Source organism: Cryptococcus neoformans (genome assembly GCF_000091045.1).
Source record: "Cryptococcus neoformans var. neoformans JEC21 chromosome 3 sequence".
Lineage (NCBI taxonomy): Eukaryota > Fungi > Basidiomycota > Tremellomycetes > Tremellales > Cryptococcaceae > Cryptococcus > Cryptococcus deneoformans.
Window position 1 is genome coordinate 135,001 of NC_006685.1, and position 24,026 is coordinate 159,026.

At 47.0% G+C, this 24,026-nt stretch overlaps 9 protein-coding genes and 1 pseudogene across 9 annotated transcripts in view; 4 read left to right on the plus strand and 6 right to left on the minus strand.

Moving 5' to 3' along the window:
* Positions 1-1,254, plus strand: part of CNC00480 (conserved hypothetical protein) — a gene marked incomplete at its 3' end in the record, with an annotated part of 2,149 nt that extends 895 nt beyond the window's left edge. Inside the window, exons 4-8 of the mRNA XM_569338.1 lie at positions 1-46; positions 95-334; positions 391-451; positions 501-911; positions 965-1,254. The exon at positions 1-46 is cut by the window's left edge and continues 41 nt beyond it. Of these exons, the coding sequence (XP_569338.1) occupies positions 1-46; positions 95-334; positions 391-451; positions 501-911; positions 965-1,254 (1,048 nt within the window). The remainder of the gene's footprint in view (positions 47-94; positions 335-390; positions 452-500; positions 912-964) is intronic.
* A 26-nt stretch (positions 1,255-1,280) lies between these two features.
* On the minus strand, positions 1,281-5,331 carry CNC00490 (potassium ion transporter, putative). The gene is made up of 15 exons (XM_024656658.1): positions 4,827-5,331; positions 4,648-4,771; positions 4,570-4,593; positions 3,321-4,512; positions 3,096-3,268; positions 2,848-3,036; positions 2,727-2,792; positions 2,506-2,680; positions 2,424-2,448; positions 2,321-2,365; positions 2,184-2,268; positions 2,008-2,121; positions 1,752-1,937; positions 1,551-1,690; positions 1,281-1,472 (listed from the first exon to the last, which is right to left on the minus strand). Exons 1-15 carry the CDS (start codon positions 4,969-4,971, stop codon positions 1,453-1,455), a joined length of 2,703 nt encoding a protein of 900 aa, XP_024512326.1. The 5' UTR covers positions 4,972-5,331; the 3' UTR covers positions 1,281-1,452.
* Positions 5,332-8,484: 3,153 nt separating this feature from the next.
* Positions 8,485-10,723, minus strand: CNC00500 (3'-5' exonuclease, putative). Its single transcript, XM_569340.1, has 7 exons — positions 10,276-10,723; positions 9,489-10,217; positions 9,344-9,440; positions 9,164-9,289; positions 8,997-9,107; positions 8,815-8,947; positions 8,485-8,750 (listed from the first exon to the last, which is right to left on the minus strand). Exons 1-6 carry the CDS (start codon positions 10,682-10,684, stop codon positions 8,821-8,823), a joined length of 1,599 nt encoding a protein of 532 aa, XP_569340.1. The 5' UTR covers positions 10,685-10,723; the 3' UTR covers positions 8,485-8,750; positions 8,815-8,820.
* Positions 10,724-10,840: 117 nt separating this feature from the next.
* Positions 10,841-12,601, plus strand: CNC00510 (conserved hypothetical protein). Its single transcript, XM_569341.2, has 7 exons — positions 10,841-11,067; positions 11,118-11,369; positions 11,419-11,581; positions 11,636-11,762; positions 11,817-12,063; positions 12,138-12,243; positions 12,307-12,601. Exons 1-7 carry the CDS (start codon positions 10,876-10,878, stop codon positions 12,567-12,569), a joined length of 1,350 nt encoding a protein of 449 aa, XP_569341.1. The 5' UTR covers positions 10,841-10,875; the 3' UTR covers positions 12,570-12,601.
* On the minus strand, positions 12,111-14,225 carry CNC00520 (hypothetical protein). Its single transcript, XM_569342.2, has 5 exons — positions 14,108-14,225; positions 13,996-14,052; positions 13,815-13,938; positions 13,235-13,761; positions 12,111-13,164 (listed from the first exon to the last, which is right to left on the minus strand). The coding sequence occupies exons 1-5, from the start codon at positions 14,144-14,146 to the stop codon at positions 12,625-12,627; spliced, it is 1,287 nt and encodes a 428-aa protein (XP_569342.1). The 5' UTR covers positions 14,147-14,225; the 3' UTR covers positions 12,111-12,624.
* Positions 14,226-14,355: 130 nt separating this feature from the next.
* On the plus strand, positions 14,356-16,913 carry CNC00530 (annotated as a pseudogene).
* CNC00540 (conserved hypothetical protein) lies at positions 16,898-18,455 on the minus strand. The gene is made up of 3 exons (XM_569343.2): positions 18,028-18,455; positions 17,389-17,910; positions 16,898-17,330 (listed from the first exon to the last, which is right to left on the minus strand). Exons 1-3 carry the CDS (start codon positions 18,400-18,402, stop codon positions 16,938-16,940), a joined length of 1,290 nt encoding a protein of 429 aa, XP_569343.1. The 5' UTR covers positions 18,403-18,455; the 3' UTR covers positions 16,898-16,937.
* Positions 18,456-19,242: 787 nt separating this feature from the next.
* On the plus strand, positions 19,243-20,928 carry CNC00550 (conserved hypothetical protein). Its single transcript, XM_024656659.1, has 3 exons — positions 19,243-19,649; positions 19,728-20,779; positions 20,852-20,928. The coding sequence occupies exons 1-2, from the start codon at positions 19,350-19,352 to the stop codon at positions 20,385-20,387; spliced, it is 960 nt and encodes a 319-aa protein (XP_024512327.1). The 5' UTR covers positions 19,243-19,349; the 3' UTR covers positions 20,388-20,779; positions 20,852-20,928.
* On the minus strand, positions 20,391-22,672 carry CNC00560 (hypothetical protein). The gene is made up of 7 exons (XM_024656660.1): positions 22,597-22,672; positions 22,467-22,548; positions 22,334-22,415; positions 22,148-22,270; positions 21,113-22,084; positions 20,893-21,060; positions 20,391-20,839 (listed from the first exon to the last, which is right to left on the minus strand). Exons 1-7 carry the CDS (start codon positions 22,610-22,612, stop codon positions 20,537-20,539), a joined length of 1,746 nt encoding a protein of 581 aa, XP_024512328.1. The 5' UTR covers positions 22,613-22,672; the 3' UTR covers positions 20,391-20,536.
* A 156-nt stretch (positions 22,673-22,828) lies between these two features.
* Positions 22,829-23,964, minus strand: CNC00565 (hypothetical protein). The gene is made up of 5 exons (XM_024658917.1): positions 23,716-23,964; positions 23,514-23,641; positions 23,231-23,455; positions 23,013-23,157; positions 22,829-22,949 (listed from the first exon to the last, which is right to left on the minus strand). Exons 1-3 carry the CDS (start codon positions 23,890-23,892, stop codon positions 23,341-23,343), a joined length of 420 nt encoding a protein of 139 aa, XP_024514257.1. The 5' UTR covers positions 23,893-23,964; the 3' UTR covers positions 22,829-22,949; positions 23,013-23,157; positions 23,231-23,340.
* Positions 23,965-24,026: the final 62 nt, after the last annotated feature.

The following is a 24,026-nucleotide window of genomic DNA, read 5'->3' on the forward strand; positions in this document are numbered from 1 at the left end:
GAGCCCTTGTGGCAAATATATTGCAGCATGGGACTTACCTCTATCTGTAGGTCATATTCATCTGCATGATCCAACCCTGCTAACTCCGAAGAAGTATTCCCTTCATATCCATTCCGCTATAGGACCTCACCTAACTCACCTCAATCCCTCGTCCCCAGCCTTTTCCCTTGCACCAAATGAAACACCAGGTCTTGGTCTTCGCACCCTTGCTTGGGCACCAGGAGGACGTTGGATAGCTGTCGGTGGATGGGATGGGAAGGTCAGGATAGTTGAAAGTGATGGATGGAGATGTGTTTGTGTGATAACTTGCGGCACCAGAGCCAATAAAACTGCAGTGGGTTAATTTATTGATGGTATTTATTTTGGCGCTTACCTGGCTCTCTCTCCTAGGCTGTCTGGAGAGAGCCAAACGATTGGTTAAGAGATACCAGAGGGCGGGGCATCGTACAATGTGAGTAACCGACATTTGCATTTCAAGAAGGTCTCTTAACGTTCTTTAGTCGACCGACAGCCACATCCCGTTACTTTCCCTGCTCTCCGCCCTGATATCACTAAGCCATACCCTCGTATGGGTATATCACAACTCACTTTCGATCGGGAAGCTACTCTTCTCCTCATCCGCCTTGATAGTCAACCAAACGTTGTACACATTTACAGCTTCCTCCCCACACCCACATCCGAACAGCCTACCATAGCCCACATTGTCAGTTCTATTTTCTCCAGAGAGATTAAGAAAGCCAAATGGAGTCCAGTGAAGAGCAAACTTAGTGTAGTCACAAGAGGTGGAGGGGTTTACTTTTGGGATCGAGAGAGTGGATGGATTGAAGAAGAGAGCGGCGGCAGTTTTGAATGCGATAGAGAAATCGATGTTGCCACAGGTGGTATGATGGAAGGTGTGGGCATCCCCACTCGTAAGTCTCATAAACGATATTTCAGAAGGCAAACTCACTTCAATGCACCTAAGGGGCAGAATTTTCGGCGCTTGATATTCACTGGTCACCCGATGGCAGGTCTTTAGCCATACGGGACAGATATCATTTCTGCTTGTTGTATGATGAAGATACTGGAAACCTAGATGATGACGAGCAAGAAGGTGAACGTTCAGCGCTAATGTGGAATGAGCAAGGTGAAGGGTTGACAGATGTGCTTGAGGAAGAAGGACACATCAGCTTAAGCGAGGGTTTACCAAGTCGAGAGCAGTTTATCTGGGAAAAAAAGCGTTATGCGACGGTTAAAGCAGCAGTATATAGTTGAAAACCACAATGAATTGTTGTACACTATTATTCTGCTGATATTTCCGGAGTTGGAACGTGGCATTTTATGCAAAGCGGCACTGCTCCAACAATATGCGATATCAACGACGTAGATATATGTGGAACTTTGAACGACTGTGTACAGCCCAAAAGGTCGCGTAAGTTACCCAAGAAGGATTTTCTAGCTCAGAACAATTAATTATCCTTGTCTATCAGCCTCTGCTGCACCAGCACCGTCCTTCTTCAGTTCTCGCTTTTTCGCTAACTTTTCTGGCAGATCCCTTTCACCAAACCCACCTTCAAGTTCCATTTCTATCGGTCTCGATCTATCATCTTCATTCGATGCACGGGTAAATGGATCGGAGTGAGATAGCGTTGGTTGTAAGCCTTCGGAGGGTTTGACGATGCGGGAATACTCTCGAGGAAGCAAAATTGCCCTGAAAATGGATGGTATATTAGCGGATAAAGTTTTGACCTCATATAAACGTAGTCACGCACCTATCAATAGCTACAGGCAACCCACGATGTCTCCCTCGCAACATGATAACTATCATGACCAATTTTGAAGCAGTACCAAACTCGCCCGAGAATGCATAATTGTTGTTGGGAGTTCCGAGAGTGAGACCGATAGTACCGTAACCACTTGTACATTCGAAAATGATCCTGAATATAGTAAACCAGGAGCTCCTGAACATTGTCTCAGCCGTTTTTCCTGAGCAGAACTGACAGCGACAGGTTATAGCAAATGACACACTTCTGTGGGTCCAAAAGTTTCCCTCGCTCAAGCATAGAAATCGTAAGGACGGCTAATGCCAAAGGCCAAACATCAAACGCTAGTTGACGGCGCATGTGCCACATCAAATATTTACTGCGTGAGGCCGATATCAGAGACGTTCCCTTTGCAAAGACAGACAGGCAAATCAAACCCACCTGAAGACTTCTCGACGGTGACCTTTAAATTGCGGTTCATCTTGACCTGACGTATCGGGATCATCATGTTCGTACAGTCCGAGCGCTGTGGGATATCAGTATGAGATTAGTTGTTAAGGATGATGACAGAAACCTACCCCGCTCTTCGTACACATTTGTAGATCTGACAGACATGGCAATAGCTTTAATACTAATCAGCAACTAACAGATGCATAGGAGCTATGTCAAGCAGGAACTCACGATATATAGCCACATACATAAAAATCTTGACAGGGTCAGTGCGTCAGTCATGGCACTCTTCCCACACCGAAAGAGAACATACAATGTACAAGAAGAGCACCGAAGGTGCCATATCAGAGATTGTGATAATCCCGAATCCAGATGCCCGCACGCTCAGACTTTGCAATAATCCATCCGAGAATCGTTCCCAGCCACCAAGCGAATCAACGACAGGAAGACCAATGTTGAGAACAAGGAAGGAGAAAAGCTCAACAACCCTAGAAGAAGTCAGAAAGGACGTCTGATTTAGTGCAATGGACTCACGTGAACGCCAGAAGGATAAAAAGTAAGTACCAAGTTTGATGGCTTGGAAACAGGTATAAGAAGCAGCTGCAATTCGGAAGTAAGTCATCTAATTTACACAGCACAAAAAGGACATGCTTACCGCCGAGGGTGATCTAAAAGAAAGTGCAATGACTCATGCTTCACTCCCTTCCTGGTGATCTTTGTTCCAATCCAGATAATAAATCGCAGCATAATTGGCAGAGCATGATTGCCTACTAATAATGCCACTATGAGGACATAGATCATGAGATAACAGGTCTGGAAAGGCACAAGCCCTTCGTCTGTTAATCTACATTGAATGCAAAATTCAGCGTCAACTGATGAGCATAACATGGGAAGTACACTCACACCATACCACATCCAGTATAAGCGGAAGCAGATAAGAAGAGCGAGAACCATGTCTTGTTGACAGTACCAGCTTGTTCGCCAGCTGTTTCGAGCAATGCAGAGTTCCAGTAATCCACCTTGGCGAAATAGATACTAAGTATCGCAAAGGGGATCATCTGGTAGAGAAATATGTACTATTCCGAAAATCAACTGATGCAACGTAATAATCGTCATCATGGTACATACTGACGATACGATGGAGCTCAAGAGTTTAAGAGCTCTATACTCTACACCACCAATTTGCTCCAATTCTTCATCATCGAGCTCTTCTGTCCAGAACCGTGAGTTCCTTCCAATCACAAGTCCCTGCAATCCTTCTGGCATCCACTTTGCTACCGACCCTCTTATCGCTTCACTCCAGCTTTCCTCGTGACCGGCGTGCCCATTTTCAAACTCATGAGCATAAGTTGGATGCATCACAATGCCTACTCGACGAACCGGTCTGTAGAGTCTCTGTTTGGCTCTTTCGGGTAGAAAATGGTGGAAAATGTGTAAAAGACTGGGAAACCCGCCGTAGCCAGTATTTTTATGGCCGAAAGGTATGGGCAGACCGCGAGTGGGGTCAATAGTATGGTGAGTCACAATTTGAGCAGCGGTGTGCAGATGGGGGTGTTGAGATTGGTCATGATGGGAATAGTCTTTAATATGTACATTGTTTTTGCGTTTTGGAGGGATAGCACCCCCTCCCATATGATTCGGTACGTCTGAGGTAACGTGTGGAGGAGTTGGGCGGTGATCAGAGGTAGATCGACCATGTTGAGCTGCGCTGATACTCTTGGCGCGGGTCTGAGTTCTCAACCGCTGACGAGCTTGGAACAGAGGATCGACAAAAGGAGATCGATGATCTTCGGCTTGAGCTGAACTTGTGGCTGGAGGAGGCGCTGCATTGGCAGGATTGAGTAAGGCAGCTGTAGATTTCCCAAGAGTCGAGGGTACACGTGGACCAGGAGTCTGGTTGTCAGCCGGAATTTCTGAAGCTTCTGCTCGCTCTCGTCTTCCTCGCTCTTCAAACGTCATATCCACAGGCGAATCAGTCATCATATGCTGTTCTTGATCCCCAGCGGTGACAAGACCATCTTCTGCAAAATTGTCCATTTTATGACCATCGATAGGTCCCGAAATTGCGATATTCTTGCCTCGCAATTTTTTGATGGTTGACTTGAAACTTTTCGAGCTGTAATTAAGACCGCCTTGTGCCCCAGTGTCGTATGATATTGTGGGAATTCGTCGGAAAAGGTCGTTGATAAGGAGCTGTTCGCAGTGAGTCCGAAAATAATGCTTGCGTACCAGAACCATGATAAGAGAGACAAAAGAGTAGTCGCCGACGATAAAGAGAAAAAACAAGATTACTTGCTGGAACGGGTGAAGGGCCGATAAGCTGTACAACGACATTTGTCAAAGGCGTCCCATTACGTCTCAAAATCTGAGCGCTCACTTTACTGTGCAGAGGCCGGTTGTTCTTCAAGGCCATCTGATAAGCTGTATGTCTTTGGAGCATATAAAACGAACGTACGTCATAGCTGAAAAGCATAGGAACAAGCTGTCAATAAAGGTAACCTTTTGACGGCCTGTCAGGCCACTGTTCGCATTACCACTTGCTGACCCATTGGCCGCGTAGAAGATACATGCGGCGATGACTATCGAACACCTTTATCAGCAAATGCGCAGACGTAGACTAAGTACAGCACTCACTAGGGATGAAGGTGAAGACGAGCAAATGTATTCTGAAGAAGTTGAAGTGACACTTTAGTTTCTGCCATGTGTCTCTGGCCTCTGCGACCGTTGGCATCTTGGGCTTTCGAAAAGCCTTTCGAACACGAAATCGGGGTCTCTTCATTTTGAAATGAATAGTTTGCTTTTCAACATTGACGCAACGCAAGCCACGAGGGTTTGTCGCTTTGTCTCAGCCCCCACGCTCCAGGTCCCAAATTTTTGAGAGACGTTTAGAGGATCCTTTGGCACCGTTGGCAGATCAAGATCTGGCCTTTCGAGTGCCGACAGTGATGGGGGAAGGGGATTGTTCCTCCAAAGCGATGACTATTGGCGTGATGAAGCTTGAGACATGGCGCTGACTCGACTGCAGTGCAAATAAAACGGATCCTTGTATGAAAACAGATTCCGAGCAAACATTCAAGTCTACTGTTATCAACCATGAAGCATCAAATCGATATCAAGTCTCCCACAATCCTCGTCGCCGGCCGGAAGTAGTACAAAAAACATGATGATATCGGCCAAGGCAAATTATATCATCATTTGATGACGCAATGGATTTTTTTAAAGTCCACGTCACTTTGAGACTTAATAAATTTAATATTTATAAGTAATTAAAGAGTTTCGTCGAAAATACTGAACGAGCACAACAAAACGATCCGAGCGAAAATCGGTCCTCTCTTTTTTTTTTCCTTTCTCATCTACACCCGACGATGACGCCATGCTACCCCGATAGCTTCGCTGTCTCTCACCGTCATTCATGCCAATCACCCGATTGGTGAGGAAAAGATACGGCCAATGGTGTTTGAGAGCGAAACCTGCACAACGCAGCGTGTCTTGAGTACGCCTAGCTCTTACTCCTAGTGGGTGTGGCGTAATTGGACAACGAGACATCTCAATACGAATTGTGGATTATTATCTGGAAAAGAAATGTGATGATTGTACGAATGCTTCTCTTTCTGATCGGGCGATGATTATACTGTGTAGCATAATACAGCTTCTCAGTCATCCCCTCATTTCTCCCAGTGGCTCAGACACATTGGGCAAAGAAAATTCTCGAGGTGATGTTACATATGTGAACATATCTTGCAGCTCTGTCAAATCCCACATGGCGATTCTCAAATGCTTTGAGCTCGTGACCCATCATAAACGCCGGTGCAGCCTAAATACGCCGGAGCCGCATTACACTGTGCCTGACAAACAGCGACAGGACCCCAGGCCGTCACTGTTGAAAGTGAAGTGAAGAGAATGAGTACCGCCAGGAAAAGAAGTCTGAGTGGGCAAGATGGAATGTTTGAATACGTGCGTACAATCAGGTGGTCAGTGGATGCGTTCATTCATAGTCAAAATATTTGACTTTGCCAGGCGCATAAAAGCTCAAACTTGCAGGCATAGCGGTCATACCATTGATAGACGAAGGGATCTCCCAATGAGCCGCCATTCGTTACCTGCGCACGACATGGATAATGCAAAAGTGACAAGTCGAATAGTGGCATAAATGATACCGCAGATCATTGTGAGTAAATCATCGCAGCCTATCGCTATCCTTCCGTCACTATCTGAAATCTGCGGGTGGTGATATGACCGTCCATAACAAGGAGGTAGTGTATAGGTGTGGTACCGTACCATACAGTCACCATCTCGCATCCGCGTATGCTACTGACAACCAGAAGCCAGGGGTCGTAAGCTTCAAAGAAATTGTTCATTATCAACCGTTAAAACATGTAACGGAAGACCAGCAGCAATTGACATCCCATCATTCATCATTTTTCATCGAAACAAGACGCCGAGGAGAAGGGCCTCAAAACTGTATAGGGTTCGTCATCATCCCGACTGACCGATTACCGTATAGCTTTAAATTTCCCCCCATCATCCCCGAACATATAAGTAACCGATCTAAGTCGTGACCATGCATACTTTCTACTCATAACCTCATCGCCAAATTGCATCATCAAAAGATATTTAAAAGATTTATATAGTCTGCTGGGACAGAAGAATGCCCGGTGATTGAATTGCTAATTAAGAAATATTATCATGACATTGTTAAGAATGCCTCGTCGCCTTGTTTGTTAGGTGAGACGTATTGTCCGTTGATGTTGACAAGGCTGATAGAAAGAAGCAGGAAATCTATATAATCTATGTTGATCTATACTCTATATGTGAATCGAAAGTGTTGTGGTTTAGTGAATGAAACCTTACTGACAGCTGATGGTGTTGTGATGTGTTGAGATGCGCAGTCGTGGCAGATACGAACATGGGAATTGTATGATAAGGGTGAGGGCAAGATGAGGATGTGCTGATGACTTCTAGCACCGCATATAGCAGACGCCGCGAATGGAATAGCAAGATGCCAGCTTGGGGCCAGAGACTGTGAGTCGATAGGTTAGCTATTTAACCCCCTTAGGTCCACTAGACAATTCAACAACACATAATCACGAGAAAAATGCAATAAAGTGTGTGAAACATGGGTGTATTGCACGTTCTGAACGGTGGTGTAAGTACCGCAAAGTCCATTTCAGGCCGGATGACACTTTTTATGCCGCCTTCAAAAGAAATAATCCCATGGTCAAGGTCCATGAGAACTAGCGCTGACACAAGTCACTCATGAGAATATGACACAGAGACATGAAAATAAGAGAGACCCAACAAAATACAAGGTTGGGAAAGGAAAGGCGACTCACTGGCACCCATGACACACAGCTTGAAACGTTGTTCACATTGCTGCCTGCAGTAATAGTGCATGTATACCGGCGTAAGAGCCGCGTCGGCTGGTAATGTCACGAAGGCGAGGACTAGAAGTAAAAGGAGTACCAGGAGGAGAGGAGAGACGGGGGATCGATGCTTGACAAATATCATCGTATATGGGTTTGTTGCCGTGTCGATGATTTGTCGATTGTGAGATGGTTGTTTTGGAAACCGTAGCTTGTGAGAATGTGATGGGGCACGACAAAAAGAGAATGCCCTACTTATATACCTTGTTGAGAGAGAAATTCTTCAAAACTTCTTATGCTAGTCTGACCAACCCATCCACACTTCTCGCCTCGTCCAGACCATTCTATTTCCCATTTTTGAATGATTTTCCAACCTTCGATTTCCCATTGGACCTCGGCCGACAACATGTCAAAAAACTTCTGTCTTAGCATCACAGCCAAACGCCCCCAACGGCCAAAGGGATCAATGGCAGACCCCAATCTCTTCCGTACTAGACTTTTGCTTCTACGGCCTCGGGGAGGGGTGAGCAGTGCGTAGGCAGTAGTTTGCAGTGCATTTATGGCTTTCTCTGCGGCAAAAGGTCTCGAACTTGCATATTCCGATCAGATGTGATGGATCCTTGGGTTTAATTGTTCTGTTGTGATATTGTGAGAAATTTTGAGTGCATTTGTCTGTGCGCTGTGTTCAGAAAAATAATAGCCGAAGGTCGATCGATTATTTCGTTATTTCGCTGTCTTGTTACTTGAGCTTCTCTGATGGAGCGTATTATATTGCGTGAGACTATGTGAAGTGTGAAGTCGGTAGCGTGATTGCAAGAAGATGTTGTGGAAGATTACTGCAATCAAGGGTCCTTAGCTTGGTTCCGGCCGCAGATGGTGATGATGGTAGAATAGGATGAACTGTCGAACTGCCCTGCATGAACTGTTCATTTCTTGGACATTATATGTAACCATATCTTCCGCCCAAGTCTCCTTTGGCCCTTCCTATTAGATTTCTACAGGTTTCCTTGGCGTCTTGATAGTGAACGTCATCAAACGACCAAAACTCAGTACACTTCAATGCAAAGAAAGGCAATGTGCAGGTCGAGTCCAAAGAGAGCTGACAGGGATGGGTCGGTTCATGTGAAAAAGTGCTCGCGGATGGCATACAACGGCCAAGGCGTCGGCGTCCGAGCAAGCTTATAGCGCTGAAGATCTTATTATCGTTCAGTACATAATTACAAGCAGAGGGTATCTGCACTGTCATGCAAATTACATACATTGTCTCAGTCCTCATTATCCTCTCTGACTTTCCATTTTAACACATCAAGCGTCGCTTTCGCATCCTCCACAGAGTTATGGCCTTTGTCTGAAGTTCGATCTTGAATAAAGTAGCCAAGTTTCTCCTTGACACTATTAATCAATCAGCTTCCAAATTACGCGTGATGTACAAACCACGCACATGTCACGAAGGGCGCGTCGATAGGGTGCACCTTTATCGTGTGGAAAGACGATGGCTGTATCGATGACCTGGTCGTGCAGCAGCCTCAAAGCGCGTAGATCGTTTTCGAGACTGGGGAATAAAATTAGTCTAGAAGCAACCATGAAAGAACAAATTATAAGGCTTACCCATGACCGACGATGATGGTCTCGGGACCGATAAACATGCAGACTGCGGCCCTGACCCCGTCAAGGTCCATGATAGCATTATCAAGTTGGCCTGGAGAGATACCTGAGAAGCGTGTGTTGATATCTCTGCAGATCATTCAGCACAGAGTCATATTACGGGATTAGTGTATTGGAACCCACAAAATGGGCACTTTTTGGCGTACTAGCTCATCCAGAAGTGTATATCCGTTCTCATCCACTACTGTCACCCGGCCTAGCGATAAGCCAGCCGTAGTAACTGGGTATGTTGTCAGACAAGCTACGCTCTGGAAGGTTGTAGACTCACAGATCATCTCACAATCCATCGCTACCACACCATACCCTTCGCCCACAACATTCTTCCCTGACGCTTTCGCTTCTTCCAAACACATCCTCACTGTTTTATACGCCACCCTCTTCGCCAGCTCCTTATCATCCTCTCCATCTTTGAACACATGTACTCCTTCCTCACACCCTTGTTCCCCTCTCTCCTTGCCGCAACATGAATATATCCATTTTCTTCGACCTTCTACCCTTTCAGGGGCAGTCCGACCATAGTGATATCGACACTCTCCAAATCTTCGTTCAAGGTTTTTTGACGAGACGATAAATGACACTTTGCATCTATCGCAGTCATGCGTTTCCCCTTCTCCGTCTGGTTTCGTCTCAACTCCTCTACCCGTCAATCCCTCACCACTTGGATCGGGGTATCCCCATTTCTCAAAGTCCTCCTTCTTCATACAATACCTCTCCACTCTATTTCTCGTCAGCTTGCTGGCCTTTTCTTTTTCGGCCTTCTCCATTGCGACTCGTGATTCTTTCACTGTCCCTATTGAGGGGTGTGGTATACTGGTAGGAGGTGGTCGGCGAGAGATCGCCACGGCTGCATGGTGGATGGCAGTTTTGTACGCTCGCAGAGACGTTGACGAAGAGGATATTTCCGCTTCTTGTGCCAAGGAAGAATCATGTGCGAGGGAGGGAGAGAAATGTAGGATCTGAGAGTATAGTTTGACGAATTGGGTGTGGAGTGTTCCCACTAGTACAAAAGAAGCATTAGTGCTAGTCTCCAAAAGCTCAAGACGGCTCATACGCACAAGCTTTTTGACGATCTGTTCGGGGTTGGGGAGATAGTTTGATACCATATGGGAGCATAGGTGGTCTACTGTAATCGGTACTACTAGAGTTTGCTCCTCCTGATACTACAGTCTTTGTCGGGGCGGGTGCTGACCTTACAGGAGTGGTCGATGATGGAGCTACAGGTTTCGGGTTCCTTGTCACATTTTGCTTCTTCATCTCCCTCACAATTGGTGCGCCGCTACTCTCGCCCACTTTCCTTTTTACAGCTGTAGGAGGTTTTCTATTCGCTGGTTCTCGAATACCGATTGGAACTTGAGATTGAGATGGACCTGATATCGTGGGGTCATGAGAGAAGAAACACCTTGGCCGGGTGCAGTTCGTGTCGGGACATCTTTCAGCTGCAAATAGTCCCAGATTGGAGAGCATGAAAATGGTTCTTTTAATCTAATCTAAGGCTGAAGGAGTAAAAAGCGTGATGCAGACGGAGGATGTTGACGGCGATAAGATTTCGGTGCGCACGGACCGCCTCCACTTTCGGCTTTTCAGCGATGGTATTTTAACCTTTAATCTTCTTCCTTGTTGTAAATACCAGTCGGAAACCATTAATATTGCCAGAGATGTTCATCTCAAGACCTGTTGCACCCTCATTGAGGCTTTTCGCCAAGAATAGTCTCCAAAGTATCACTCAAAATTCCCCGGTTCGGTCTACTGCCTTGTTTCGATGTCAGTCCAATTCGGCCGTATCCTCTTCCTCCAAACCAGCTGCGAAGCCCAACGAGCTGGCTAAAGTCATCCGCGACTCTATAAAGGTATACCTAATCTATATCCACTTTTATAGGAACGCTCACCACATAGACAGTCGACTGGACCGATCTCCGCATCCCGCTACATGCAATTCTGCCTATCCCATCCCGTCCACGGATACTATTCCAAAGGCGACGTATTTGGTCAAAAAGGAGATTTCATCACGTCTCCTGAAATAAGTCAGATATTTGGGGAGCTTGTTGCGATTTGGTTCTTGACCAGATGGATGGAAGTTGACTCTCCCACGCGGGTGCGCATAATCGAGCTTGGTCCAGGTCGAGGAACACTCATGGACGACGTCCTTCGAGTGAGTAACCTTTCCTTATGCATTTCATTTTTAAATAACAACGTTCTAGACGCTATTCAACTTTCCTGGGATCGCTGCATCAATCAACAGCGTACACCTGGTGGAGAATAGTGAAGCCATGAGAGAAGTCCAATCCCAAACTCTTACTCCTAGGATAAAAGGCAAGGATGTCAAGCTCAATTGGTACACCAGTATTGAAGAGATTCCTGAGAGTAGGTGTTTCTCAGTCATAAATTATACAAGCTGTAGCTAATGAAAAGCGTTAGCGAAAGACGAGTTTACTCTCTTTGTTGCTCACGAATTCTTCGACGCAATGCCCATCAACGTATTCGAAAAGACCGACATGGGCTGGCGCGAAGTTCTAATCGACAGGGATCCATCTTACACTCCCAAGTATGTGGCACCGCTCTGACTAATGTATTGAAAGTCAAATAACGATACCTTTAGTCTTCCCACCTCTTCCACGCCTTCAGGTCTTCGATTTACCCTCTCCCCCTCACCTACAACCCTTTCCACTATTCTTCCCTCAACCTCCCCGCGCTTCGCCAAACTCCCATCCGGCTCGCGGATCGAGGTATCCCAGGATTCATACAAGATCATGCACCGATTAGGACAAGTCGTCAATCAAGGTCTCGGCGGATGCGGACTGGTGGTGGACTACGGAGCGGACAAGGCGTTTGCTTCCAGTTTCAGAGTAAGCCCATATTGCTCTTACCCCAAATCAAAACATTGAGGATGTCCAGGGCTGATGTGGGCGACTCGTTACAGGCATTCAGGAAACACGAGATTGTGGATGTGTTTGAAGACCCTGGAAACTGTGATTTAACTGCCAACGTCGACTTTGCGTATCTCCGCGAATCGCTCACCGGTACAGGTGAGTTTCGATTCTCTCAAATATGTTGGTCAAGGACTAATCCGAAGAACCCAACTTTCACAGCGACACCCCTCGGCCCCATCTCCCAAGCTCAATTTCTTATTTCCTTGGGCCTCCAACCCCGTCTCCGCAAGCTTCTTGACACTGCCCCACCAGAGAGACGCGAAGCTATTGAGAAAGGCGCTAAAAGGCTGATCGATGTTTTAGGCATGGGTTCGCAGTACCAAGTTATGGGCGTTGTCAGCGGCGAGCCTGAGATGAAAGAGGGCATCTATCCATTCCCGGTGAAAAAGGAGACAGTGGAGAGTAAAGTTTTGAGGCCTTAGATATACATTGGGTATAGTCATATACAATGCAGAATATTCTCCATTCTGGCTGGGTCTATATCTGACGCTCCATGTCCTTCAACCTTTGCTCTAAGCCCATCATCCTTTTCTCTAAGCCCTCCCAGTTCTTCTTGATTGCCGCAATTGCATCACCTAAACCTGTTTGCACACTTTTTACAACCTCATCAAGCTCGTTTATTTCTTCTGCATTCTTCTTATCTCTACTTTGCAATTCTCGAAGCGAAACGGCGATCTCGCTCGCTTCAGAATGCAGGGCCGATAACGATCGCAGACGAGCAAGAAGTGGAGTGAGAATAGGTAAGAGAGGGTCCAACCTCGGCAGTACTGAAAATAATGATTGAAGTTGAGTGTATTCGCCTTGCGTCAGGGAGAGGTTTGTAACTGCTTTTTCGCTTGATTGTTGGGGGATTGCCGCTCCACCTGCACCTGTTCGCCTTGAAGCAGCAGCAGCCCTGTCAAGGTCAACCAACAATAGTTTCACACGGCGCGAAATGGCGTCGAGATGCCGAGGTTGAGTAAGTAGAGTGAGGAGATGGTCATGCTTGTTCAGTGTGGGAACTAAAGGCGACAATGTCTACAGTATTCGGTGTCAGTCGGAACGCTTATAACGGGAAGCCATATTGGAAAGAGGAAAGCAAACACACTTGATCCAGTCCGTCAGTAGTCGGTCCAACCACTTGCTCAAGCGCAGCAAGTCGTTTGTCTATATCGGACAGACTGCTATCTTGTTGTCCCACTGCTGTAGACTGAGCAACTTTGCCTTTCCCAGAGCGATTCTCAGCCGTTACCAACTTATCCAACCTCTCTCTCCATTCAGAACTGGGTCCCATCCCCACTGCCACGACCTGCCCAACATCCAATCCATCAATTTCTACCCGCTCAAGGCGCTCTCTCACATTCGCCAATTCCGACACAACATCCACAGGTTGCCTCGGCGGAAGAACAGACCTCCTCTTTCCTGCTCCGCTCCCTTCATGTGATATCGACTGGGTTTTGGAAGGGGACGATGATCCCACTTCAGCCTCAATCTCGGCCAGCTCTGCTTTCAACCGTCTCAATCGTGCTGCTGGAGTCTCCCGTGGTAAAGGTGGCTCTTCATCGGTATCGGACGATGATGACGCATAGCGTGAAAGAGGTGGAAGTCGAGGTCTAAAGGAGAGAGTGGACAATTCTGCATAATTCCGGGATTAGCTACTCTGGCATTGCTCAATTTCAGGTACCTACCTGGCTTTCTTGTACCCCGAGCAAAGACGCGCTCAGCTTTACGCCTGGAGGGTAACCCACCGGCGTCAATGTCTTCTGACACGGGCTTCAAAACAGAGTCCTCGTCTCCTGACCTAACATCGCTCTACAAGATCCGACATTAGTTATATCCATGAGTGGTGCTTTACTAATACAAGCGTACCGGCTTGAGAACAATCTCTGGCTCATCAGTAGTCTCAAAGATATCTGGAGCAGTATCCTGTTTATGGGTGATCCGTGAGCTCTGTGCAAGGGTATTCGCAAGCAATACGTACTATGTCCGGAAGCCCTCTATACTTGGTGGCCATCTGCATCGACCTTTATAATCCAGTAATCAAGTGTCGTTATTTCTCATCCAATCCACCAAAGTTCTAAGAGTCAATCTTTGTTCGTTGTATCGTTGCCTGAAGTCAAGGTGGTCGCTGTCGGGCCAAAAGAGACGTGAACGCGTCCAGTTTACGTAACGTTTCACTTATTGATTCCTCACCATATTCCTGCTTCACAACTTACTCCCTACCTAGGCTCGACACAATCGTCGGGGAAAAGCATGGTTTGGATCCTGCTGCTTCCAGCGATGAAGATGTACAAGCAGTCAGGCATTTCCTATCCTATTTGGGGGAACCAAAGCCATGCAAGGCGACTAAGTAGGTTCCACACTCTTTAACTTGGGAATGCTGCTAATAATATGTGACAAGATTGACTCTCCCTGTGATGTTGAAGAAAAATTCGCCGATATGAAAGGACAGCTATGGGCAATTGGGCCAGAGATGTTGCGAAGCCATCTGGTCCGAGAAGTTCTTGGCAAATTCGCTCTTGCGAGCAAAGTCCTAACTATGCTCGTGGACGAGGCGCATACTATCAAAGACTGGGGTCAATCTTAACGGCCAGACATCGTCAAGCTGTACGAGATACGTGATGCTTTGGGCTCTAGTGTTGCGTCGGGGTTTGTTCTCTTCTATCATGAGCCGGGAATACATTACGATTGCGGTGGATGTCTTGCATTTGGGCAGAAGAATGATGGATGGATGGGATGTAGGTCCCGATAGGGACGAGCTCAAATATGAAGTAAATCGCTGCTCTTCTATCCTTCGGGCGATCGAACTGCGATTGATGTATCAATAGGTCTCAGAGCCAAGACGGACACATATGCAGGCAGGCTTGGGAATCATACTGCAAGACGTTTACTTCCTCCAGCCCAAGCCACGGACCACATCACCAACTGCAATTCCATAGGATCTCTCACTTTCTTCCTTCAGTTGCAATTTCTCATCATTCCCGTCCACCACTCCACATACGGCATCTCCTACGGCGACATCTACCAATGGCCGAAAGGAGGCAGAAGCGCAACAGAAGAACACCGGAGATAAATCCACCAACGAGAGGAAGATAGGAGCAAAGCAAAAGAACAATGCGTCTGAGTCTTTGATTCCAAGAACAGTCGTGTTCTTTGTGACAAAGCAACAGTGTATGGATGCTCGGGATGCTTTGAGATCGATTTGGCCCTGAGAATCCCGATCAGGTCGATATTTTCTATGGTCCTACCTCCGCGTGCTGCGTTTGAATCTCCTGGACAAATTCGAGAAGGGCGTTGTTCGCGTACTCTACTGTACAAACGCTTTCGGGCTAGGCTGTGACATCCCAGACATTGGGATACTCGATCATATACAACTGTGTGGATTCGATGGTTGGTCTTTGGCAGAAAGGTGGAGGAGCAGCCAGAGGTCGGCGATTGGCGGGAAGAGTCATTTGGCTTGCACCACTTGATGTGTTTGGGCCGTCGAATGAAAGGAAGAAGAAGTCGAAGGATTTGCATCCTATATCCCTAAGCCCCATTCTCTACACGAAGCAAGCGTTCAAGAACCGCCAGCGCCTTCGTGCAACGTGTCCTTATCTGTACGAGCTTGCTAATCCACCAATAACTAAATCACGCTCTCTTCATCATCCTTATCATTCATCCATCGACTCCCAATCCCACTGCTGCACCTCTACTTCCCCCTCTACCACCGTCTCTCTGACTCCTTTCCCATCGTCCACCAATCCGTCTACCCCCTTCCCCACATCTACGCCCACCCCCATCAATTGTGCCTCCGTTCCTAACATTCAGATGTGCTCGTACAGTCCAAGAGGTCTACTTCCGGCCTAACTTGGAAAGATGGATGGCAGAACACCATGGCGGGGTATGGGTAAAAGTCTCCCGCTTTACCTGTCATCTTCCCGCCTACCTAAAATGCATAGCCAAGCAGCTTAGTCTTCTCAAACTCTCGAGCTCAGCAATCCCAACGACCGAATCTAGTGCTCCGAGAACAATTGTAGACAAACGACCGAGGACCCGAAACTATAGTAGCTTCAGGTGCTTTCCGACCTCTACGAGGACAGTGGCACCGCTACACGTGTGGTTGATTTCGAGGAAGAAGGGATGAGTGGGCTTCAACTACCACTGGGTTCAGGCATTGGTTGAAAGTGTATCGCAGAGATTTGGACCGAGTGAGGGTTGCGATGAATTTGGCAGAGGGCGTAAGTAGCACCGGGTCGGCTACCCATGTAGAGGAAACGATCCCAAGCGTGGTGGAGTCACAGGTGCGACTCCGTGATGATATGCGCCATCATGTGAATAGGTACGTAGACGGTAAGTTACCAACTCAAAGGGAACAGAGGAGGAGCTACCGCCGAGTGCCATTCTTTGATGTGAAGTTGTCTCTGTCTATGTTTATTTAAGAAGAGGAAGTCTGTTATATCGGTTCCATCGGATGATTAATTTACTGTATTGACAAGATGGATGAGCTGGTCATGAGGCAGGAGGGCAACGACGATCGGCGGCATCAGGAGCTATTGGCCGTTCAAGAACGGAAAATCTCCGTGCAGGAGAAACATCATGCAGACATGGTGAATATCGCGCAGGAGAATATGACGATAGCACGAGAGAATGCGGCGACAGAAAAGATGAAGATGTTGGCGGAGAGTTGGAACAGGAAGATGGAGATGCTGATGAGGTCTGGGAAAAGTTGGGAGGAGGCGAAAGTTATGGTGGGGCCTGAGCCTGGAGCTCCCTCTCTATAATTATGATATGCATTCTCAGTCGTCTCTTCCTCTCCCCTGCAGATATGATCATAGAAGATCCCTGCGCTCTATTTCCTGCATTCGCTCCATCACCCTCTTTCGCGTGAGATTCGAAGCATCTCTTGCATCACGTGCCTCATCCTCCTCTTCTTCCCTGTGCCGCTCTAACACCCTCTCCATCCTTTCTTGCATCCTTTCGATGTCGATGTAATCATCAGGTTCATCAGCGTCACCATCCAGCTGATTGTACCAATCACCTGTGTCAATGAGCAGATTGTGCAATACCACACAGGCCCGGATCCAGCATGTCGCAACGCCTTCATCTCTGACATTGCGAATCTTCACGCGAAGGTTCCTAAGACTCTGCCAGCGGTTTTTGAGGATTCCGTAGGCATGCTCAATCTTGACTCGGGCACTCGAACACTTCTTATTGAACTTGGCCTGTTGTATATATGAGCATGTAGGTCTATACATGAGATATGCGGACAAATAAACTTACTTCTGGCGCATCAAGGTCGTTCTGACCTCTCCGACGCTTGAAAAGCGGTACACACCAATCCCCAGCAGGAAATGCCGAATCTGCCAAAAGATATTCACCTTGACTGATCATTTCTGAATGAACAGCTCGGCCTTGCAACATGGCTTCTCTGTTACTCTGAGCGTCGGCATTAGCCTCTTCAAAGAGAGAACAGTTCTTGAAGATACGAGCATCGTGAGCAGAAGCAGGATAACCGTACTGGAAGTACCGAATCCTCTTCAAATGGTCGCAAATTCCTAGGATATTGAAGCCGTAGCGCCCTTTGTATGAAAGGGAATCGACAGCATCATGGCGAGCAGGCTTGTAAGCGAAGGGAACATGGAAGCCGTCGATAATCCCCACACATCCATCAGGAATGTCCTCCTCCTCTTCAAAGTGCCTGTCTATAGCCTTCCTCTCATTTTCATCTGGCCAGTATACGTTATTTCGCTCCAATGACAGGATGGCCTTGATTACCCGAGTCGTCCATATGGCCGACGTGCCCTCTGATGGATAACAATCAATCTCGAAGAAACGGTTTAATGTTTCTGGATGCAGTGTGGCGTGGGCACTCACCTGACACCCCAAACTGCTCTCCTATCTCAAAAGTGCTCGCAGCACATCCGCAATGTCCCAGTCGATAGAGCGCAACTGTAAGCTGTAAAAGGGGGTTCGCCTGCTTTCTTGGACCATGAGAGACGAAACTGGATGGTCCTTGATAAGGCAGAGAAGCTTTCGAAATTCCGTATGGTTGACGCGCAGTTTGCGGCGGAAATCCTCATCTGGTATCTCATGAATGCTTGTAATTCTGGCAACAGCATCCCTACTACGAAGCTGACCATACTTCTTCGGACGATTGAGGTAACGAGATGTCCTGAGAGCATGATACGGAATGGACAAACTGGTCTTGAGCTGCTTATGATTGAGGATAGTCGCCATTCGATAGAGCTCTCTGGCTCGTGCTGTCGCTTTATACTTAGCTGATCGTCTTGGCATATTCACTACGTTGTTCTTAGGGTGGTAAACTGCTCTTGGAGCGCTGGATGTTGAAGAGGATAGGATTCAGAACGCAACAGACGCGATTATCATGTTGCAAAGACAGACGCGTCTCTGTCGAGGTCACTCGCGTCGCGAAGCAAATTCACTAATTCCTATGGGCCTGTTCTAGACTCTCTGTCGTCATTTCCTAAGCCTCCACCCTGAAATCAGGTCTCCCTTTGCTTCCCTAACAGAAATAAAAAATAACAATGAGCTGCATTTTGTCTACCCCTATTATGTGTATATGCATGGATAGGATCCTGCGGCGTGAATAGGCTAAGTTTTCCCAGTAGCGAATAACAGGACGCATTACAAATGCATGAGTGCATGTTTTGTCTTCTTCGTTCCTTGTACTGGCACGCAAGAGTCGCATTTTAAGGAAGCTGTCCTCCATGAAGTGCCCGCGACCATTTTGTCCCAGCTTTTGTTAGTTCACGGTGCCAGGGGGCGCCGGGTACCCTGCAGCTGCGTTTTCAGTGGTGGAGAGGAGTGAGACACAGGTCCCAATGGCTGAGGAGTTGGATCAGCAGATATCCCTAGAAAGAAAGGTTTGATTCTTCGGTATCTTCTTGTGAAATATTACGTCTTGATACCTCCATATTATGTATAAACAATGGTCGTTTGAAGATGGTCGAAAAGGCCAAATTCACCCCAACGGTCCCCGCCAAAAGTTGCATTTTGCGACAAGCCCCTCCTCGGAACTTCGTGCCTCGTCGGAGACGAGCCAATGTCCGTCAAGGGGCTTGTATCGAGCCTACTCCCTACCTGAATCTCCCCTTGTTGCACGCTGCTTGCACGCCAAAATAAAGCAAAGATTCGCAAGCGAATCGATATGACTAAACACTAATTAGACAGCATATTACTCCAGTTAAAGATACCGATTAGCCATTAGTTGCTGCCTAAAGATGAGCTGGAAGCCATCGCCCGCCGGTATATTCGCCTCAGGTCCTCCCATGTCATCTTCTTCAAATCCCGTTATAAATCGCATCAAACCTAACGCCAGCGGGCTATCTGCTTTTCAACGTGAAGCCCTAGTGTCATCATATGGCCCTTCTTCATCAGCGCAACCGAAAGTGCGCACCGAGTGGGATGTGTTGAAGGAGAACCATCGGTTCATAAGGGACGATGAAGACGCAAAGGATGTTAGTTGGGAGGAGAGGTTAGCGAGGGCATATGAATCGAAGCTGTTCAAAGAGTTTGCTTTGGTACGTAACATCAGTTTTTGGTATGAATGATCTCGCAAGTTTAAAATCATGCTGACTTCAATCTTTCCCTCACATCAGATTGATCTTAAACATTACAAGTCCAAGAAACTCGCTCTCCGTTGGCGAACAGCTCCTGAAGTCGTCAACGGCATCGGCGAAGAGACCTGCGCCTCTTTACGCTGCAAATACCACGAACCCCTGCGAGCGCCATCTCCCGTATCAGATCACGCCGTCGGATTCATCTCTCCCCACTCCCGCGCCGAAAGCACTGACAGAAACTATGGATGGGAGTATCTTGGTCATGATGAAAAGGAAAGAAGAAGGCGAAAAGAGAAGAAAACAAAGACTACGCCGGAGCTGAAAACGTTTGAGTTACCGTTTGTATACATGGAAGCGGGAGAGAGGAAGGAGGCTTTAGTAAAAGTGAGGGTCTGTCCGAGATGTACAGCCAAGTTGCTGTGGAAGCCAGGACAAGACGATGTGGAGGAAGATTTGATGGGCCAGATGAGATCGGGGGAAAGGGAAAACGAAAAGGAAAAAGAGGATGAGAAGAGGTCAAGGAAGGATAGGGACAGACGAACGGAAGACAGGGGTAAGTCTGCTGAAGACAAAGAACGGCGGCGGAAACGGAAAGTACAGGAATGCGAGAGAGGAAGATCACGATCCCAGAGTCCTAAAAGGCATTCCCGGCATCATTTCGAAGAAAAAGGAAAATCCCATCGACATCGCTGGGATTGATTATACTGCATAAATACATAATCAGACACCCCAATATACAATAAAAAGAGTCCTTGTTGTATGTATTTAAAACTAGTAACGCTCTCGATACAGTACGGCAACAAAGGGCGGCACCACTCTATCTTTGAAACACATGGCCGGACAAATATTCAGCACATACGATCCTCTTCTTCCAGATCATCATACAAATATATCTCTTCCTCACCCACCCTCATGCGCTTCCAAATGGTCTGGTTATCATGATATTCCAAAGAATAAGCAGGCCGTTTGTAATTCGAACGGTCCTGTGAAGAGTAACTGTGGCAACCCCGTTCGGTGTATTCCTGGGAGTAGACGCTCTCGCCTCGCGGAGTAAAAAGGGGAAGGCTGGCATAGCTTTCAGACGGAGTCGGGTAAGGGTTATTATGTTGAGCAATAGAGACTTGACCTAATATATGACTGACTTTCCCATACTAAATGGACAGACATTAACAATCGTCCGCGAGGAATAGCAAAGTCTACTCACGAGATTTACGAACTTTGGCTCTCTGAAAATTTGACAGATCAGTTCGAAGAGCTTTTGATCGGACAGCTCATAGCTGGCAGGCCCATTGACTGCTAAAGATAAAGCCGTGGGTAGCGTCCCATAGCTAGTCGGAGGGACAGTCCAGCATTGTTGATTAGAGGAATAATGCTTCAAGGTTTCTGGTAAACATAATGCAAGCTTGAGAACGAGATTTCCTCACTGCAGAACCATCATCCGGATTCATTTCTACATCGAGATCCTCTTCCACAAGCCTCTTTAGAGTTTCTTCTCTTTGCTTCTCCTCTGTAAGCATGACTGGCCAATCACACTCACTACCAATCTCTATATCACTTGATCCACCCAGTACGATTCTCGCTGGGCCAGGCGGGGGAGGAAGGGAATTGGAAGACATGATAGGTGAGGAAAAGGTTATAAGGTCGACCGAGGTGGGTTGGAAGGTTGGTGCTGGCTTTTGTACAGGGACAATAGGTGGGAAGTGAGAATTAAAAGGGGCACTCTCATTAGTAGTAGACTCAGGATCACTTTTGTGAGTAACGGAACGAGAAGGCGTTGCCTCGTGAGTTTGAGGTTCCGAATGCGACGGAGAGCCTGTGATTCTAGCGGTCTGAGAAGGGTGCATGGTGACAGAGGCGGTAGTGCCCGGGTCGAATCCAGCTAAAAGTTTCCTCTTGAGTCCGGCCATAGTGGGATCGTTCATTGAAAACGCTAATGGTCCATGAACTGGAAGTGGTGATTGCCTGCCGATATCCTTAGTCACAGCTCGAGGCCCATCCGATGATAACGTCGAAGGAACCGTTCCGTCGGTACCGAGCGATTTGGCTGTTGGCGATGATCCAAGAGTGTTGACTTTCGGTGCGCGAGGATTTGATGCCAAGCTTGGTTGGGAAGTAGGCCGAGGCTTGTTGACAGCTCTTGTATCGCCTGCGAGTCTTCCTTTCGGTGAGGCCCTGATGGGAGCTGGGTTGGCCACTTGTTTCTTTTGTCCCGACTTAGAAGGAGACCTCTTTTTGGTTGATGAGTTTTCCTTGGCCTGGACTTGTGTTGGCTGAGAAGCAGTGACGGTGATGGGTTTGGTTGTACTGGTTTGAATATTGAAGAAAGGCTTCAAGTGGTCCAATAAAGATGTGAGGTCGGTGGCGTTCTGAAAAATAACCTGAAAGCATTCTTGCGTCTGTAAAAATAAATCTCATTAGCCATAATTTGAATTCGGCGATGATATGGAGGAATAACGCACCTTTGCACCGACTCCTGCGTTCAGAGGCCAATCATATCGGAAAGCAGCTTGCTGCCCAATATGCGTGATACGTCGAGTAATTGAAGCATTGATCAAGTCTGAAGCAGGTAAGTCTCTAACGATCTGATGCAGTTTTACTTATCAGAAACGGCGTCACATTACATGCATTAGTCGGACTTTGCTCACCAAGGTAGATGTGTCATGCACAATCTGCAGTCTGAGAGATGCTGGGTCGCTGGTCACATTCGTTTTAATTATACAGTTGGAACTAACAATGGTCAGAGGCGAACCTCACACCATGATAATTGAATGATGTTACTATGAGTCCCAATTCAGGCTTTTTGGGGAGGCACCGGCTGGCGCAAGCCGAGGATTGGAGATGCTAAGTCGAGCGAGGGGAACTGACTGTATATCAGTGGTTTGGATTGCAGTGGAGATGACGAGCTTACGTTCTAAAGATGTCATTGACTTCACTTTCTGACCGCAGAATGATGAAATGAGACGAAGCAGGAAGGAAGAAAGGAAAAAGGAAGGAAGAGCAGCAACAGGAACAAAATACGTCCGGCGAAAAGCAGACACGACGAAGACGCGCTCGAGTGAGGCCAATAATGCGGAGTATGATTTGGTCTGAAGGATCGCAAAGGAAGAAAGTTGACTATTTGCTGATCATACAAACGTGCAGAAGCCCAGAAATGAGGTAAATATACAATAACCATCCAGTGAAAAGCAAAAAAAAGCTACATGCAGGTCAAATAGTCAAAGACTAGTTAGTGATTGGGAGATCGGTCGGCAGACACAGTTGCTGTCCAAGGTAAAGCAGGTCAGCGGCACGGTTCACAAAATTGAACAATTCTACATCATTTACTTCGGAAAGCCATTATAAAATTATAATAGAGGCATACGGAAATGTACCTCTACACCATATGTTGCGAGGAAAAGGATTAAGTCTATCCTTCTGCTACTCATGTGCTACAGTACTACTTGTCTACAGTTCTCATAGTTGATGGTTCCTTTAAACAACTATAAGTCAGCGCACTGCATTTTAATGCCAGGATTTATGACATAACAATGACTGTGGCTCACCTCTCACCTTACAAGAGCAACATAGCTTGGGTTCAGCATGGCATGTGAAGAACCTTCCGTCCAAGGATCTTGTCACTCGTTCGCTTCTTCTCGTCCGAGGGCGAATTTTGTCACTTGTTGGGAGAAGGAAACGCATGGGTACCCATAGCTCTCGTTTCGGCCCCAGGCAAAGAAAAGTCATCCACAATAGGTAGATCTAATAGCTCGAATGTGCGTAGTATTTGGCTGTTATTTCGCTTGTCAGTGCTCAATCTCGCACAATCCAGTGTTATGCTAAACTGACCGTCTTTTCTCCCCTTCTTTTTCCAAAATATCTGTGAGGTTGTTGATTTCCTCTATTGAGAGGTGAGCACCAGGGAGAGACATGGCTGAGAGCTTCATGTTTTCCAGAACTTGCGCGAGTTGCTTCGCCTATTTCAGTGAGCGTCAGTCGGATTCCTGGACGTCAACGACGCGGCTAAAGCCATAATAAAGCATGGAGATACCTTGGGAGCAACCTGTTCAGATGCTTGGGCGGGTGATAGTTTCTCGGAAGAGACGGTTTGGGCGTGGAGAATAGATAGGATCTCGTCGATAAGAGGCAGAAGCGATTGATATCTCCCTGGACGCAGCGGGTCTTGAGAGTTGGAATTGCTTAAAGGCAAAACTTGTTCTTGGGCCATTTTAAGGACTAATTAGAGTAAAGATGCGAGAAAGAAATATACCGAGATGACGAACGAAGAAGAGCGACATGAGGTGCAAACAGTGCTTCACTTCCGTCGGAAGATGAACATGGGCCAAAAATACGGCCGCTACT